The sequence below is a fragment of the Rhea americana genome, unplaced genomic scaffold (assembly GCF_003343005.1).
Source record: "Rhea americana isolate MKP2758 unplaced genomic scaffold, rheAme1 scaffold_68, whole genome shotgun sequence".
Classification (NCBI taxonomy): Eukaryota; Metazoa; Chordata; class Aves; order Rheiformes; family Rheidae; genus Rhea; species Rhea americana.
In genome coordinates this window covers 3,983,000-3,995,712 of record NW_028186845.1, presented here as the reverse complement: position 1 = coordinate 3,995,712, position 12,713 = coordinate 3,983,000, and the positions used below count along the sequence as shown (strand labels likewise).

At 50.9% G+C, this 12,713-nt stretch overlaps 1 protein-coding gene across 2 annotated transcripts; it reads left to right on the top strand.

Annotated features, from left to right (window-relative positions):
- Nucleotides 1-6,231: 6,231 nt before the first annotated feature.
- Nucleotides 6,232-12,495, top strand: OGFOD2 (2-oxoglutarate and iron dependent oxygenase domain containing 2). Of its 2 annotated transcripts, none has more exons than XM_085321039.1 (7): nt 6,232-6,415; nt 6,575-6,631; nt 7,734-7,844; nt 8,825-8,924; nt 10,093-10,217; nt 10,721-10,978; nt 11,813-12,495. In XM_085321039.1, exons 1-7 carry the CDS (start codon nt 6,293-6,295, stop codon nt 12,086-12,088), a joined length of 1,050 nt encoding a protein of 349 aa, XP_085177165.1. In that variant the 5' UTR covers nt 6,232-6,292; the 3' UTR covers nt 12,089-12,495. The 2 variants fall into 2 exon arrangements, with proteins under 2 accessions (XP_085177165.1, XP_085177166.1); XM_085321040.1 differs by having other exon boundaries at nt 6,232-6,448; nt 6,530-6,631.
- Nucleotides 12,496-12,713: the final 218 nt, after the last annotated feature.

Sequence of the window (12,713 nt, the reverse complement as noted above, 5' to 3'; positions counted from 1 at the left end):
TTCGCCAAAGGGAAATCTGAGCTGCTGAGCTTGCGCTGCCAAGAGGAGAAGCTGGGAACAGATCCCACATGTTCAGCTCCCAGGCCTCCTCCCTCCCACAGTTTTACTACAAAAGTCCAGGTGGGATCAGAGGGGACTACATAACCCTATCTGAGTCAAAGAAGTGGCCAAGCAAGCAAAGGCACTTGAGCCTTTTCTAGCACTTTTTGGCATGCAGATCTCCAAGGGACATCAAGGTCATTTTTCAAGTCAGGAAACCAAGATAGAGAGAGAAAAAATAATTTGCCCAAGGTCACCCAGCACATTAGAGGCACAGCCAGGAACTGAATGCTGCTGGCCTTGCTTGGCGAATCCAGCACTATACTGCAAGGCTGCTAGTCTCCATTGCAGCCCCAGCCTTCCCAGTTTCTCTCTTGCCATTTTGGACTAGGGTTATGTTTAATAGTCCTTATTACATGGTAGGTCCCCAAGGGCTTTTTTTGTCCCTGCCTAATAAAGGACTAATTTGAGATGCAGATTATAAGGCAGAATCCTGGGCAGATTATAAGGCAGAATCCTGGGCAGGCTGAGACACAGCTCTCATTAGCCCTGAGGAGGTAAGCTAGTACCTGGCATTTTCTCACCCAACTCTGAGCTGCAGCACCCTCAGCTTCCCGAGGAAAACTCGTGGTGACAGCTCAGCACTGGAGAGGGTCAGGCTATATTCTTGCTGCCCTTGGCACATTCCAACATGCCACTGCCCATCTCTTCTCTCAAGCCAGGTTGGTGAAGTCTCTGGCACTGCTTCACTGGCTTCCACCTCGCTCTTTCCCAGCCAGATGTGCACCCTGGGCGTTTCCAGCGCAGGGCCTCCCTGCCACCCTCCACTTCCACACAGTGGTTTGAGCCTATCAGCCACCTTCCACACCCAATGGCAGGAGAGACACCTGCGAGATGGCCACGCTCCACCTGCACAGATGGGGCCAAGGGCCATCTCTGCGTGCATGAGCCAGCATGTGCTTTCACAATATTTGTGTGGTCAATCCCCTCTGGGTGGCTCTTTTATAGCCTGCTGCAAGGGATGTGTGGGAAGCTCAGAGGCCTGCAAAGTGATTCCAAAGCACTGCAAGACTTACAATTTCCTTCACCGCGTTCTGCTGCTCCTGAACTGCGGCTGTGAACGGTGGGAGGCTGTCTGCCTTACTGGAGCCAGCCCCCTGCTCTTTAGAGTCCTTGACAAAATCCACCTGCAAGGTACAGAGATCTGGGTGTTATTTAGTAATTCTGCCAATGACAAACCTCCTACACAATTCTCCTTTATCAAGAGGTTACCTCAGATGACAGGCACACGTATCGGTTGAACATGAGGAAGAAGGGAGTGTACTTTGTGATGGAGTTGACTGAGGTGCGGAAGTCAAAGAGCACAGGATCAAGGTGGGCATCCCATTCAGTGGGTTTCTCATTCACCACATTGCAGATGGAGGATTTGAGCACCTCAGTGCTGCGGTCATCCAGGCCTGTGCAGTCTGCAGGATCTGCAGGGGTGAGGATCTGTGAGATGTTCCAGCGCTCACACAAATGCCGGCTGACCTGCAAAGGCAGGGGGTTACGTTCACCGAAGAACAAGGTGGGTTTGCACCACAGCAGCAGTCTGCTAACAGCCTCCACAGCATGAGCGCAGCACTGCCCCAGGCCCAGGAGACGCTGTTCAGCATAAGCTGCACGGTCAGCCTGGTGGCTACCATGAAGACCAGCAGTTACAGAACAGGTTTGGGAGCCTATCTCCTGTGTACTTCCAAGTGCCTTAAAACAACAGGCTCTGGCACTGACACATCAGGAACAGCTAGAAACACCAGGTCAGAACTGAAACTCTTGTGCCTTCCTACTACAGATCCTTGAATGATGTTATACAGGCAGGTAGTCAGTGGGATGTGATTAAGTCACCTTCTTTAAGCCACATGGTTACAGTGAGCGGACCGTACTACTTCTAATGAAACACACTGAGCAGAAATCTTCCTGAAGGCCTGGAAATGCTACAGGAGTGGGAGGAAAGTCTGGGGGCATGCCACGCTCCCCAGGATTGTCAGAGCCTGACAGAAGGTTTTGCAACAACTATCTCTGTGTTTGAGGCTTTCCACAGTGCTGGGAAACTGGGCTAATCCCAGGGCAGGGCATGAAACTCACAGATATCATCTCACAGGACCCTTTCCTACAGAGCAGAGAGGCTGCTCTGGAGGTGTGGCTGGAGGGCTTGCACAACAGAACCACAGCTTCCAAATCTCTAACGCAGTGAAAGCACTGGCAAGTCATCTCCTGCTTGCAGCAGGGCAGGGGCAGGGAGAAGGCAGCATCAGCCCCTAGCACCCTGCATGTGGCATGCTGTGGCTCTGACTTTGGGAGACGCTGCCCAAAAGAAAATGCTCAAGGTCATGCGGCTTTTCTCTGGACCATCCAGCACATGACTTACCTCCTCACAGAAGTCCCAGCTCTGACTGGCATAAATGTTCTTGGATGCTCCAAACCTGAACAAGAAGAGGAGGATGCAACCACTTTTACTCCATCAGCCTCAGGGCAGAGCTGAAGAGTTCATGCCTCATGGAAAAGGGGATGAAAAAGGGCAGGGACTCTCCAACGGAGCTCAGTGCTAAAGAAGTAGGCATGGCTTCAGCTTCCCCAGAACAGAGAGAGGTCGGCTAGCTCCACCTATTCCAAAATAGCCAAGCCTGTTTGCTTTTGAATGGTAAGACAGCAGGAGAAACAAGCAGAGTGTCTTGCTCTGAATGCAAATCACTACTGACCACACGCATTTTTCACAATATTCAGTGGTGATATGCACCACGTGAGTGCAGCATAAAAACTTTCTGGGAGGGAACAGGGGATGGTTTAAAGCTTCTGCACAGAACTGGGGCATCAACTCTCTTGGCCTTGGAGCTACTCAGAGAACAACTGCTGTGTGTTTCTCTCCATCCACAAAAACAAAAGGGTAACAGGTTCTTTCTAGATACTCTGGTGAAGAGCAACTGAGAGGCATTGCATAGGCTTGCCTCTAGAAGGGAGAATTCCTGCAGGGAACCATCTTGTGGATATGTAATAGTTCTGTAACACACATCCCAGGCTCCCTGTCTCTCTGCAGAGGTGCAATGTAACCAGCAACAAAAGAGCCCACCTGTAAAAAATTGTAGCCAGGGCTTTAGCTGCTGATAAGGGATCTTTCTTTTGCAGAGGAACAGCTTCAATCCACTTAGTGAAACAGTCAGTCACAGTGAGGACATGTGTATTTCTCTGGCTTGTCTCAGGAAAAGGTCCTGCATCAACAATCATCAAGAAAAATCAATACAATGCTGTTAATATCACCCAAATGAGAAAGGTAATAACCCAGTCCAGCAAAATGATCTCTGCAAAAAGGAAAACAACCACAATCCTGCCCTGCAATGTCATTTGGCTGGTACATTTCCATGACATTTGTCAGCAAAAATACACCCATCGCAGTCCCAATTCTGGGAAGCAACGCACGCCCACAACTCCCATTATGCATAGAGAGGCAGCCGCGCCAATCGCGTGGATCACTTTGCACCTCAGTAGGCTGCTAGGGCCTCCTTGGTGCTTCCTCACCACAGACGCAAGCAGCTTTCGCTCGCAGGCTGCCTCAAGCCTGCCACGCTTCCTGACGGCTGGCGTGGAAGCCTCGAAGAGCCCGTTTGTCAGCCACAAACACTCACCATGAATGTCTAATCCCAGCACTTCCCAGGGTGATTCCACTTTGACAAGCCTTGCTTTCCGTGATACATTCTTGTTGTGCTCTGCATTTTGGCATGTTTCACACATTTTAATCTGGAAGGGGAAAAAGAAAAATCACATTAAAAGACTTCAAAATACGCTAACAAATTCTGTCAGATTCCACCTGCACGGGTTACGAGTGGATGAGCGAGGCAGTACACCTGAGCCCCTTCCCCGCACCCAGTGAGAACAGAGGGAAATGAGAAAACCAGGGCAGTACACAATAGGCTGACGCAGCTCACCTTTAACAAAACTCACCTGACAGCTTTCCCTCACACCATAACCAATTTTCTCAAGGTGGCCTACAACTAAGGCATTTATCATTCTGCTTTTTGGCAAACATTTAGTGTATTTTAACATCCAGGCTGGAGCTAATAGGAATTAGTAAGAGAACTCTGGGAAAGGCTAAGTTATCTAAAGGAAAGGGAACAAGTCACAGGAGGATAAATATCAAGAAAGAGATTAAGAGGTTAAAGAACAGCCATTATTAGACTTTGGAGGCTAAGTTCTGAGACTGAACTTACGGATTATCTTAATAACCTTAGCACAAAAAGAAGTACAAACGTGAAATTTACTGATGACAAAAAATGGGAAGTGTGATCACACAACGCAGGAAAGAACATGACAAAGAAGTTTTACAAAATGTAAAGTGACATGTATGAGGAACAAACAGCACACTTCAGCTACTAGCTAGAAAATCATCAGCCCTGGGATGCTAGAGAGGCAAGGGCTGCTTGGGTCATTCGTTGTAACCGTCCTTCTTCAAACCACGCTGTGTCACAGAGCCCTGCTGCAGGGGACCTTCGTCAATACAACAGGAGAGGCAGGAGCAGCCAAAGGGAGCTGGTGGAAACACCAGGCTGCTCCTCGCACTACAACAGTACGAGTAGTACAACAGTCAAGGAAAGTGAGAAGCTCTGGCAGGAATCCAGCATGTCCAAAGCTAGACCCAACCATGCTCGTCTGGAACAGTCCCACACTCCCATCCGGCCAAGCCTGCCCTGCATGAGGAGGCCTACCTGTGCAGGTTTCCTGATGCTCAGGAGAAAGACATCCAATCTATCCAGCTGCCTCAGGCCGTTCCAACAGTTTCACCTGCAGAGTTACTTAGTGCGTGGTTTCAAAGCAACAGGCACTAGAAACAACATCATCCCTGCATTAGGGCTCTTTCAGCTGCGCATCTGGGATTCCTGCCTGAACATCCTGGGAAATACTTCTGACACTGACACTGTCAATGCTCTAAACTTACCCAGTCCACAACATCCTTCACAATCCCCAGCCAGTAGTACCGGCTCTGAATCCTGTGCACAGTCTTCTTCTGGCCCAGGTGGTTCCCGATCTCAGTGAAATGGCTTTCCAGGAAGACTTGTCGCCTCCGTTCAGGATCCACAATCACCTCGCGTTTTTCTTCCTTCTTGGGTCCCACGTAGTAGAGGCAGCCACCTGCAGAGGTGAGAGGGCTGTCAGCCAAGCCACCGCTCCACAGCACACCACTGGGCTCAGGCCACCCTGGAGAGGTTTATCTGAAACAACATGCTCACACAGACACTTCAGCTATTCCGTCCCAGGTAAGCGAGTATTTTCCACAGGGGGGAAAAAGCAGGTGAGAGACAGCAGAGTGCGACTGCTGCCCTGGGAGCGTCTGTGGTACCTCCGGAGAAGCGGCTGGACGCGATTTTTCCTCAGATGAACCCCAGGACCTCTTACCTGCCCCCAGGGACGAGCAAACCCCTCGGGTACAACAAGGCCATGCTGGTCTCCAGGGCCGGGCAGGGCCCACCCCGCCAGGCACCGCTGTCGCCCCCCTCCCAGAGGCCCCGGCGGGGCTGCTCCGCTGCCGCGCGCGGGCCCCCACCGTCGACGACGAATTTCTGGGCATAACGCTTGAGGTTCTTCCTCTGGATGGAGCAGAAGCTGGGCGGGAAGCAGCCCTCGGCCAGCAGCCGGTAGATGTCCTCGAACTTGCTGCTGGGGCCGCACGGCTCGGCCGCCGCCGCCACCACCTCCTCCTCGGCCACCTGCAGCGCCGACTCCATGGCCCGCACGGGCCGGGCCGGGCCGGGCCGGGCCGGGCGCCCCCCGCGCCGCCGCCGCCGCCCCCGCGCGCGCGGGGAGGGGAGGGGCGGGGCGGGGCGCGGCCTGCCCGCGGCGCTCAGGGATCGTCTGCAAATATCGCTCGCCGTGCGCTCAGCCCGAGCCAGCGGCGCTCCCCGCCAGCCTCGGCGCCAAGCCAGCCCCGCGGCGGGGTCAGGCCCCCACCGGGGCGGGTGCACGCTGCGGGGCAGCGATTTTTGTCTGCTGCGCTGCGACCGCTGCAGGCCCGGGCTTGGTGACGTCGTTAAGATTACCAAAAAAAAAAAAAAAAGCATGAAAATGGGAGAAAAGGGACAAGTTTCAAGCCGCCTCGTTTGTTCATCCCGTTAGGAATTTGCCCACGCCCCCTTGCGCGCGTCAGCGGGGCCGGAAGCGGCGCGCAGCGCTCCGCGGCGGAGCCGCTTCGCGGCCGGACCGGCGCCGCTGCCGTCCGGTGGGAAACATGTCCGCGACGCGCCCGTTCCTGGCCTGCGCCTGCTTCTTCTCGGACAACGTGTTCGTGGGGCGCTACGGGCTGCACGTCCGGTACCGGGACGAGCGGCAGCTCCGCCGCGACCACGGGCGGGTAACGGCGCGGGGCGGCGCGGCGCGGGGGGAGGCGCGGGAGCCGCCGCCCGGTGCCTCAGAACCGGGCCGAGGCCGCAGAGCCCAGGCGGGGAATTTCCTTAAACCGCGTTAGTTCGTGAGGCGGGAAACGGCCCGTGACAGCGCGCGTCCGTTACAGGCGCTGAGGGAGCGCGGCTGCAGGAGCGACGAGGCCTTCGAGGCGGTGCTGAGAGAGGTAAGCGCGGCTTCGCCGCTGCGTCCCGCAGAGCGGGCCGGGCCGGGCCGCGGCGGCGCCGAGGGAGCCGCTGGGCCGGGCAGGGCCGGAACGCGCCGCCCCGGCTCGTCTCCCCCCGCGTCTTCCCGGTGCAAATCGCGGGCTGGAGGGAGACCGCAGACAAAACCTCCGCGCTGGCGCCTCAGTCCAGGGCTGGATGCTGTCAGGAGGCATTTGCTGACTGCAAGCTGAGAGTAAAGGCTGTAATTCAGTTACCATAATGGACCCCTGCGGCGCTGCCTGATCGGTTTTAGTCATTTGGCTCCCAGCTGTTTTCTAGTTCTTCTCCCATTTCATCTTTTGCGAGCTACTTTTAAAGAGTGCCTTGAGAGGGCAGCTTTTACCCGGGCATCCTGCAGAGTGCGGGTGCGGCCTGCCAGGGCAGGCAGCAGCACCTCAGGCACGCAGCAGGAACTCTCCCCCAGCCCCCCGACAGCAGGGGAGGGCGGGCGGCTGGGTTACTCAACTGCCTGCCTTTCCAGGCCTGGACAAAGACAGCTCTGACACAGAACCAGCTCCAATTTCACTCTTTTTTTCGGCTAGGGAGTGTTAAAATTAATCTCACAAGGGTTTATTAAATAGGAAGAGCTGCATGAATTAGCTGTTATTACAGCTTTTTCCTCTGAAATGACTGATTGGTCTGTCCCCACAGCACTTAGTAGTAATTCCTTCATTCTGTCTCCTTTGTAGTAAGTGTTTTCATTTTGGACAATGATTATATTGCTAGAACATAAGCTAGACTCTTAAAGTGGTAATTCATAGGGAATGCTCGAAAGGGTCAAAATCTCACAGCTTCAATTGACACATCCATGGAAAGATTTCAGAATCATTGTTTTTAAGATATCCTTGGTGGGAATGTGTCTTAAATCCCTCATAGGCACTTGACTTTGCAGAGCTGTATTTTACTTGTCTGTTGTACAGAAAAGCAAAGGCACACAAGCTCTGTCTCCTGGAGATGCCTTGAACAAAAATAGATGGCTTAAATCACTGAGCAAGTTCCTGGAGTTGTTTTAGATGCAGCCAGTCTTTGCTTGTCTAAGAAGATGCCCTTTGTTTATTCCAGGTTGAGGCAGAAGTGCAGAGAAGAAAGCAGTTAATTCATCAGTCAGTGGAACGGAAATCCATCATTTCACAGCGTTACAAACCAAAACATCCAGAAGTGTACGTTCTGCAGGTAGACAGTATGTATGGAATCTATTTTGCACCCAAGGAATTGCTAGAAAGTTTGTTTTTGCAATAGGAAGCCCTCTTCTCCTCAGGATCTTTCACAGTTCTGGAGCTGCACTGTTTTAAAAACAAAACAACTGTCACAGCCTAGCATATTCTCCAGGCAAGATTCTGCCTGGTTTACAGCCAGATAAGGGTAATTATTTATTAAAGCTGCCCCAGCACCCAATACTGAGCTCAGAATACCATTGGTAATTTAGGCCTAAAGCCTCACCACAGCAAACAGGGTGAGTGGAATCTCAGGAACAGCCAACAGAAATCAGCATTGAAGGTCTCGACAGAGACAAGTTTCTGGGTATTAAGTGAGGCACGGCAGCAGGCTGCTTGCATGTATACAGCCAGAATGAATGCAAGCTGCCCTCTTTGTTGTGGGCTGCTCTGACTTGAACTTCATTACATTTGCAAGACCAAAGACTTCCCACCTGGGTAATTACCACAAAGCAGCAGTGGCACGCAGACAAGTTCTCACAGACCTGCTGCTCCGTGATGCTCTAGTAGCAAGTTCTGCTGTTGTCTGCCACAGTCTTGTGAGGAAGGAATCACAGCAGAGCCTCATCACTCTGTTGTGCCTAGACCTTGACAAAATGCTAACTCTGTTAAGAATGACTTTGCACTTACCTGCTACATGTCCATAATGTGAGCCAGGCTCTTTTCCCATCGTGCCAAGGATAAATCTGGCTAGTTACACTTAGAAACATCCATGAATGCAAGCAAGCCGCAGTCTACCTGAACCACCAAAAAAACCCACAAGTATCATTCTGCCTTTCCTGTCATATAAATAACCCAAGTGTGGCCATCAGCCTTGGTCCCTAGCCTCTACGTAGTTTCCTATGGCTGTCTGAAAGTCTGTTTCCTTGTTGGATTGTAAAAGCCTGCATGAGCTAATTGTTTTTCCGTGTATTTCTATCATCCTCCTCTTGACGCAAGGATTCGTTCCTGGCCCCAGAGTTTCTAGAAATCGTGAGATACTGCACGTCACCAGATGCTCATCTCGATGGCCTCCTGCACTACACTGAGTCCTTCTCAGGTAAAGGAAACAACCCATCAGCAGCAATGAACTCCCAGTGTGACACTGCATCTTCAGTGACAACAGCTATTTTCAAGCCCTGTCTTCAGTACCTGAGCTCTGATACTCAACCAAAATAAGCAGGATGTTATTTTCTACCTGTTGAAAGTCTCTGGAGAGGCAGTAGCATGCAGCAGCTATACTCTGGATGCGATCCTGTTTTCTGGTTTTCCAGCCCCAGTCTACTGATGTCTCAGCAGAGACATCTACCTGCAAAACCCTGGTGCCTGGGGTTTTGGTTGTACCATGAGCTCACAAGGAAGCCTACTGAAGGAACCTCATTAGCCCGGAGGCTTAGTTTTCTCCTCCCTAAGTGCTTTACTGTTTCAGATAATCCTCTTCGGTTAGTCAGCGCTGGAGTATTTACAGTCTCAATGTCAGCCTTTTTAAAAGAAATCTTGGTTTTCTCTTTCCCTAGTGGCATTCATGAAGCTCTTTCCCTACAAGAAACACTATAAAAATGTAGAGGGGAAGCTGCTGTAAAGTTGCCCACTTCTCTCAAGGCAGCAAGGGAAGAGAGGGTGAGGGGGGAAGGCAAGCGTGTGATTTCAGGGCTCACAGTGGTTATTTGTTCGAGGAATGGTTGCCAGGCATACAGCCTTTCCATGTGGTCTTTATCAAAGCTCCTAGACCCTTAATTCTGAGCCTGCTCCCCCCCTACACAGACCTTTGGGGCCCTACCCTGAAAGGCCGCACACAAAACAGCCCTCCCAGAAGGTTGGCACTGGGCAAGTGAATTCCCCCATCCCCTAAACAGTCTTGACTCCCATTCATCTGCGAGCCCGTAGCTGGACTGCCTGGGATGAACTGTTGATGCAGTATCCTCCCTGCAGAGCTTGTGGACCCTCTCAAGGCATTTCCTTGGCACCTACAGCAGGCATTTAAATCAGTGCCAGGTCTTCTGACTGGATGGGAAAACCAGGAAGCAAAGGGCCAGTATGGACAACAGATACATCCCAAAACCTGTCCCAGGAATGGTGCCAGCCCTTTGAGCAGCCTGAGCAAGGTGAAACATGTGGGTGCTGCATTCCCACTGATGCCAGTACCATCTACATAGACAGTGTGACAGCCAGGTACTTTTTTTTCCTGTTGCTCTCCCCACTGAGCTGTATCTCCCTTCTCCTGACAGATAAGAGGATCTATCGACTCCCAGTGTTCACAGAGGAGTTCTGCCAGGCCTTTGTTGATGAGCTGGAGAACTTTGAGCAGTCAGACATGCCTAAAGGGAGGCCCAACACAATGAATAACTATGGGGTAGGACTCACTGGCTCTTGTTGTTCTTTAGGGGGAGTGTTCATGAGCAGACTCTGTTTACCTCCTTGCTTCACATGCCTTTCCTCTCCAAAACATGCATAATTTGAGTACAGCATAATTTGAGCATAGCCTCCTTCCCTTTGGCTGAGGGAATGTGTATTACTTAACCAGAGACAAAAGGACAGGGCAAAGCAGGGGAAGGGGATGAGAGCTGACATCTCAGAGCAAAGAACACCTTGTACTTAAGCAACACCCCTTTAAATCAAAGGCACTATTTTTAAATGAACAGTCAACTTTTAATCTTACTTACTGTCTGTTCGCCATCACTTTTCACCTTTACCCTCATTCCTTTGTGTGTAGCTGGAGCCTTTGCTTTTCAGTCTTTTATCTGAGCAAGTAGCAGGGTTGAAGAATAAGACCCAGCTCTGCAGCAGCTCTGGTGAAGCAGCAGATGTGACCTAGTTGCTGGTCAGCTGGTCCCATCTCCTCTCTCTTTGGGACAGGTTTTGCTAAATGAGCTTGGGATGGATGAAAGCTTCATCACACCCCTGCGTGAAAAATACCTGCGGCCCATAACAACACTGCTTTATCCTGACTTGGGGGGTGCTTGTTTGGACAGCCACAAAGCATTTGTGGTCAAGTACTCACTACATGAAGACCTGGATTTGAGCTCTCACTATGACAATGCAGAAGTCACCTTAAATGTTTCACTGGGAAAAGACTTCACAGAAGGCAACTTGTACTTTGGGGATTTTCGCCAGGTATTGAGCATCTTTCTAATTTGCACCCTGATTCTATTTCCTGCCACCCTCCCCAATTTCAAACCTGTAGCTGTGTTTAAAGAAGCTGGAAGCAGCTGTGTCAAACGGTTGTTATTAATTAGAACTCTTAGAACAATTAGAATTGTTTTTTTTCCTTCAACTGTAGTTCAGATTTCTGTCTAGAGAAACCAGCAGATAGAATGAATAAGGAGTTGCCAGTACGAAATATTAGTTAACTTGTGGCTAATCTAAAATAAATCAAAAAAAAACCATTATTCACTTCTAACAGTCCAAACCACTCTACCCTCTCCCCCTCCTTTTTTTAAAGGCAGAGGTTGCATATGAGCCTTTTCTACTACAGAAAAAGATATCAATAGTTAAGCTAATTGCAGCCAAATCAAAGAGATGATATAGACAAATTTCACAACAGAAACTGGAGAGAAACCAACCCATCTTTTCACAGCTGAAATAATGAGCAGGGAGGTGCGGAGAGAGAAGCAGAAGGCATTTAAATCTGTGGCCCCCATTCCCAGGGGAATCCTGGCAAGAGAAGGGTAATAACACCAATACACTGATCAACCTGCTATTTTGACTGAAACTCTGTGTTTAAATTCCCTCTGGACCCAGGACTAGCTATGTCTTACTTGCACACAGTTGTACTGAACTGCTGCCAGGTCACCACAGAAGTGACTGCATTTCAGAGCCCCAGCGAGTCTTCTCCATTTCATTTGCTGAGTGGGCAAAAAAGATGGCAAGTGAAAGCTGCAACTGTTTGAGCATTGTCCTGCCAATGACCTTCTGGTGTAACGCTGAATCTGCCTCGCTGTGTTCCAGGATCCCACCCCTGTGCCAAAGTACATGGAGATCGAACACGTGGGAACCCAAGGGCTGTTACACCGAGGGGGGCACATCCACGGGGCACTTCCCATTGCCTCCGGGGAACGCTGGAACCTCATCATTTGGATGAGATCATCTGCCATCCGCAACCAGCTTTGCCCCATGTGCAACAAGAAACCCGACCTGGTGGAAGCAGAGGGGTTTGGAGACGGGTTCACAGCGACCCTCGATGATGATGTGCCTGAGACTGTGAATCTCTGTTCTTTGTGGTAGCAGATAGCAGGGTATGATTTCTCCAGACTGAGATGACTGATGTTGCTTTCTGACCTCTCAGACCATGTGAGTGGACTCTGATGGCTGCATCAGTCATGTAACAACTAGCTGTCACCTGGGAAAATGAGACTGAATCAATGCTGCTGGGGTTAGGGAAGCTAGCTGCTTGGCGGCTCTGGAGCCGGTACTTGGGCTAGTCTGGGCTTGCACTCTGCCTCAGGCGCTGGAGAATGGAAGATATAAAAAGCCTTAACACTTTGATTCACTGCAGAGGCTGTGTAAATATTTTCAGGTATACAAGAAAGACCAAAGCTGCCTGGCCTTTGTGAAGACCTTTGTGCCAACAGCAGCACTGTGGGTTCCTCTGCAAATGGAAAAGAATCATACAATAAAGTCTTATAATTACTGCTCCTCTCCTATTTGCAGGAAGTCCTGTCCTCTTCCAGATGAAAGAGTTGAGCCTTTTGTTGTCAGGTGGCAATGAGGTTGGTAGAGCTTTACCTAGTCCAGGCTAGAAACACTTGTCAGTGGAGAGAGCGCTGACACCATGGGGTGGGGGGGTGGTGGAGACCATCTCTCAGGGACTCCACCAGCTCTTTTTGAGCAGACATTTCCCTTTCAAAGA

Excerpts from the sequence above, each read along its gene's own strand:
- OGFOD2 (XM_085321040.1), top strand. The coding sequence starts at position 6,293 with ATGTCCGCGACGCGCCCGTTCCTGGCCTGCGCCTGCTTCTTCTCGGAC. Across the intron at positions 7,845-8,824 it reads CAGAAGTGTACGTTCTGCAG|GATTCGTTCCTGGCCCCAGA; the intron begins GTAGACAGTATG and ends TCTTGACGCAAG. Across the intron at positions 8,925-10,092 it reads CTACACTGAGTCCTTCTCAG|ATAAGAGGATCTATCGACTC; the intron begins GTAAAGGAAACA and ends TTCTCCTGACAG.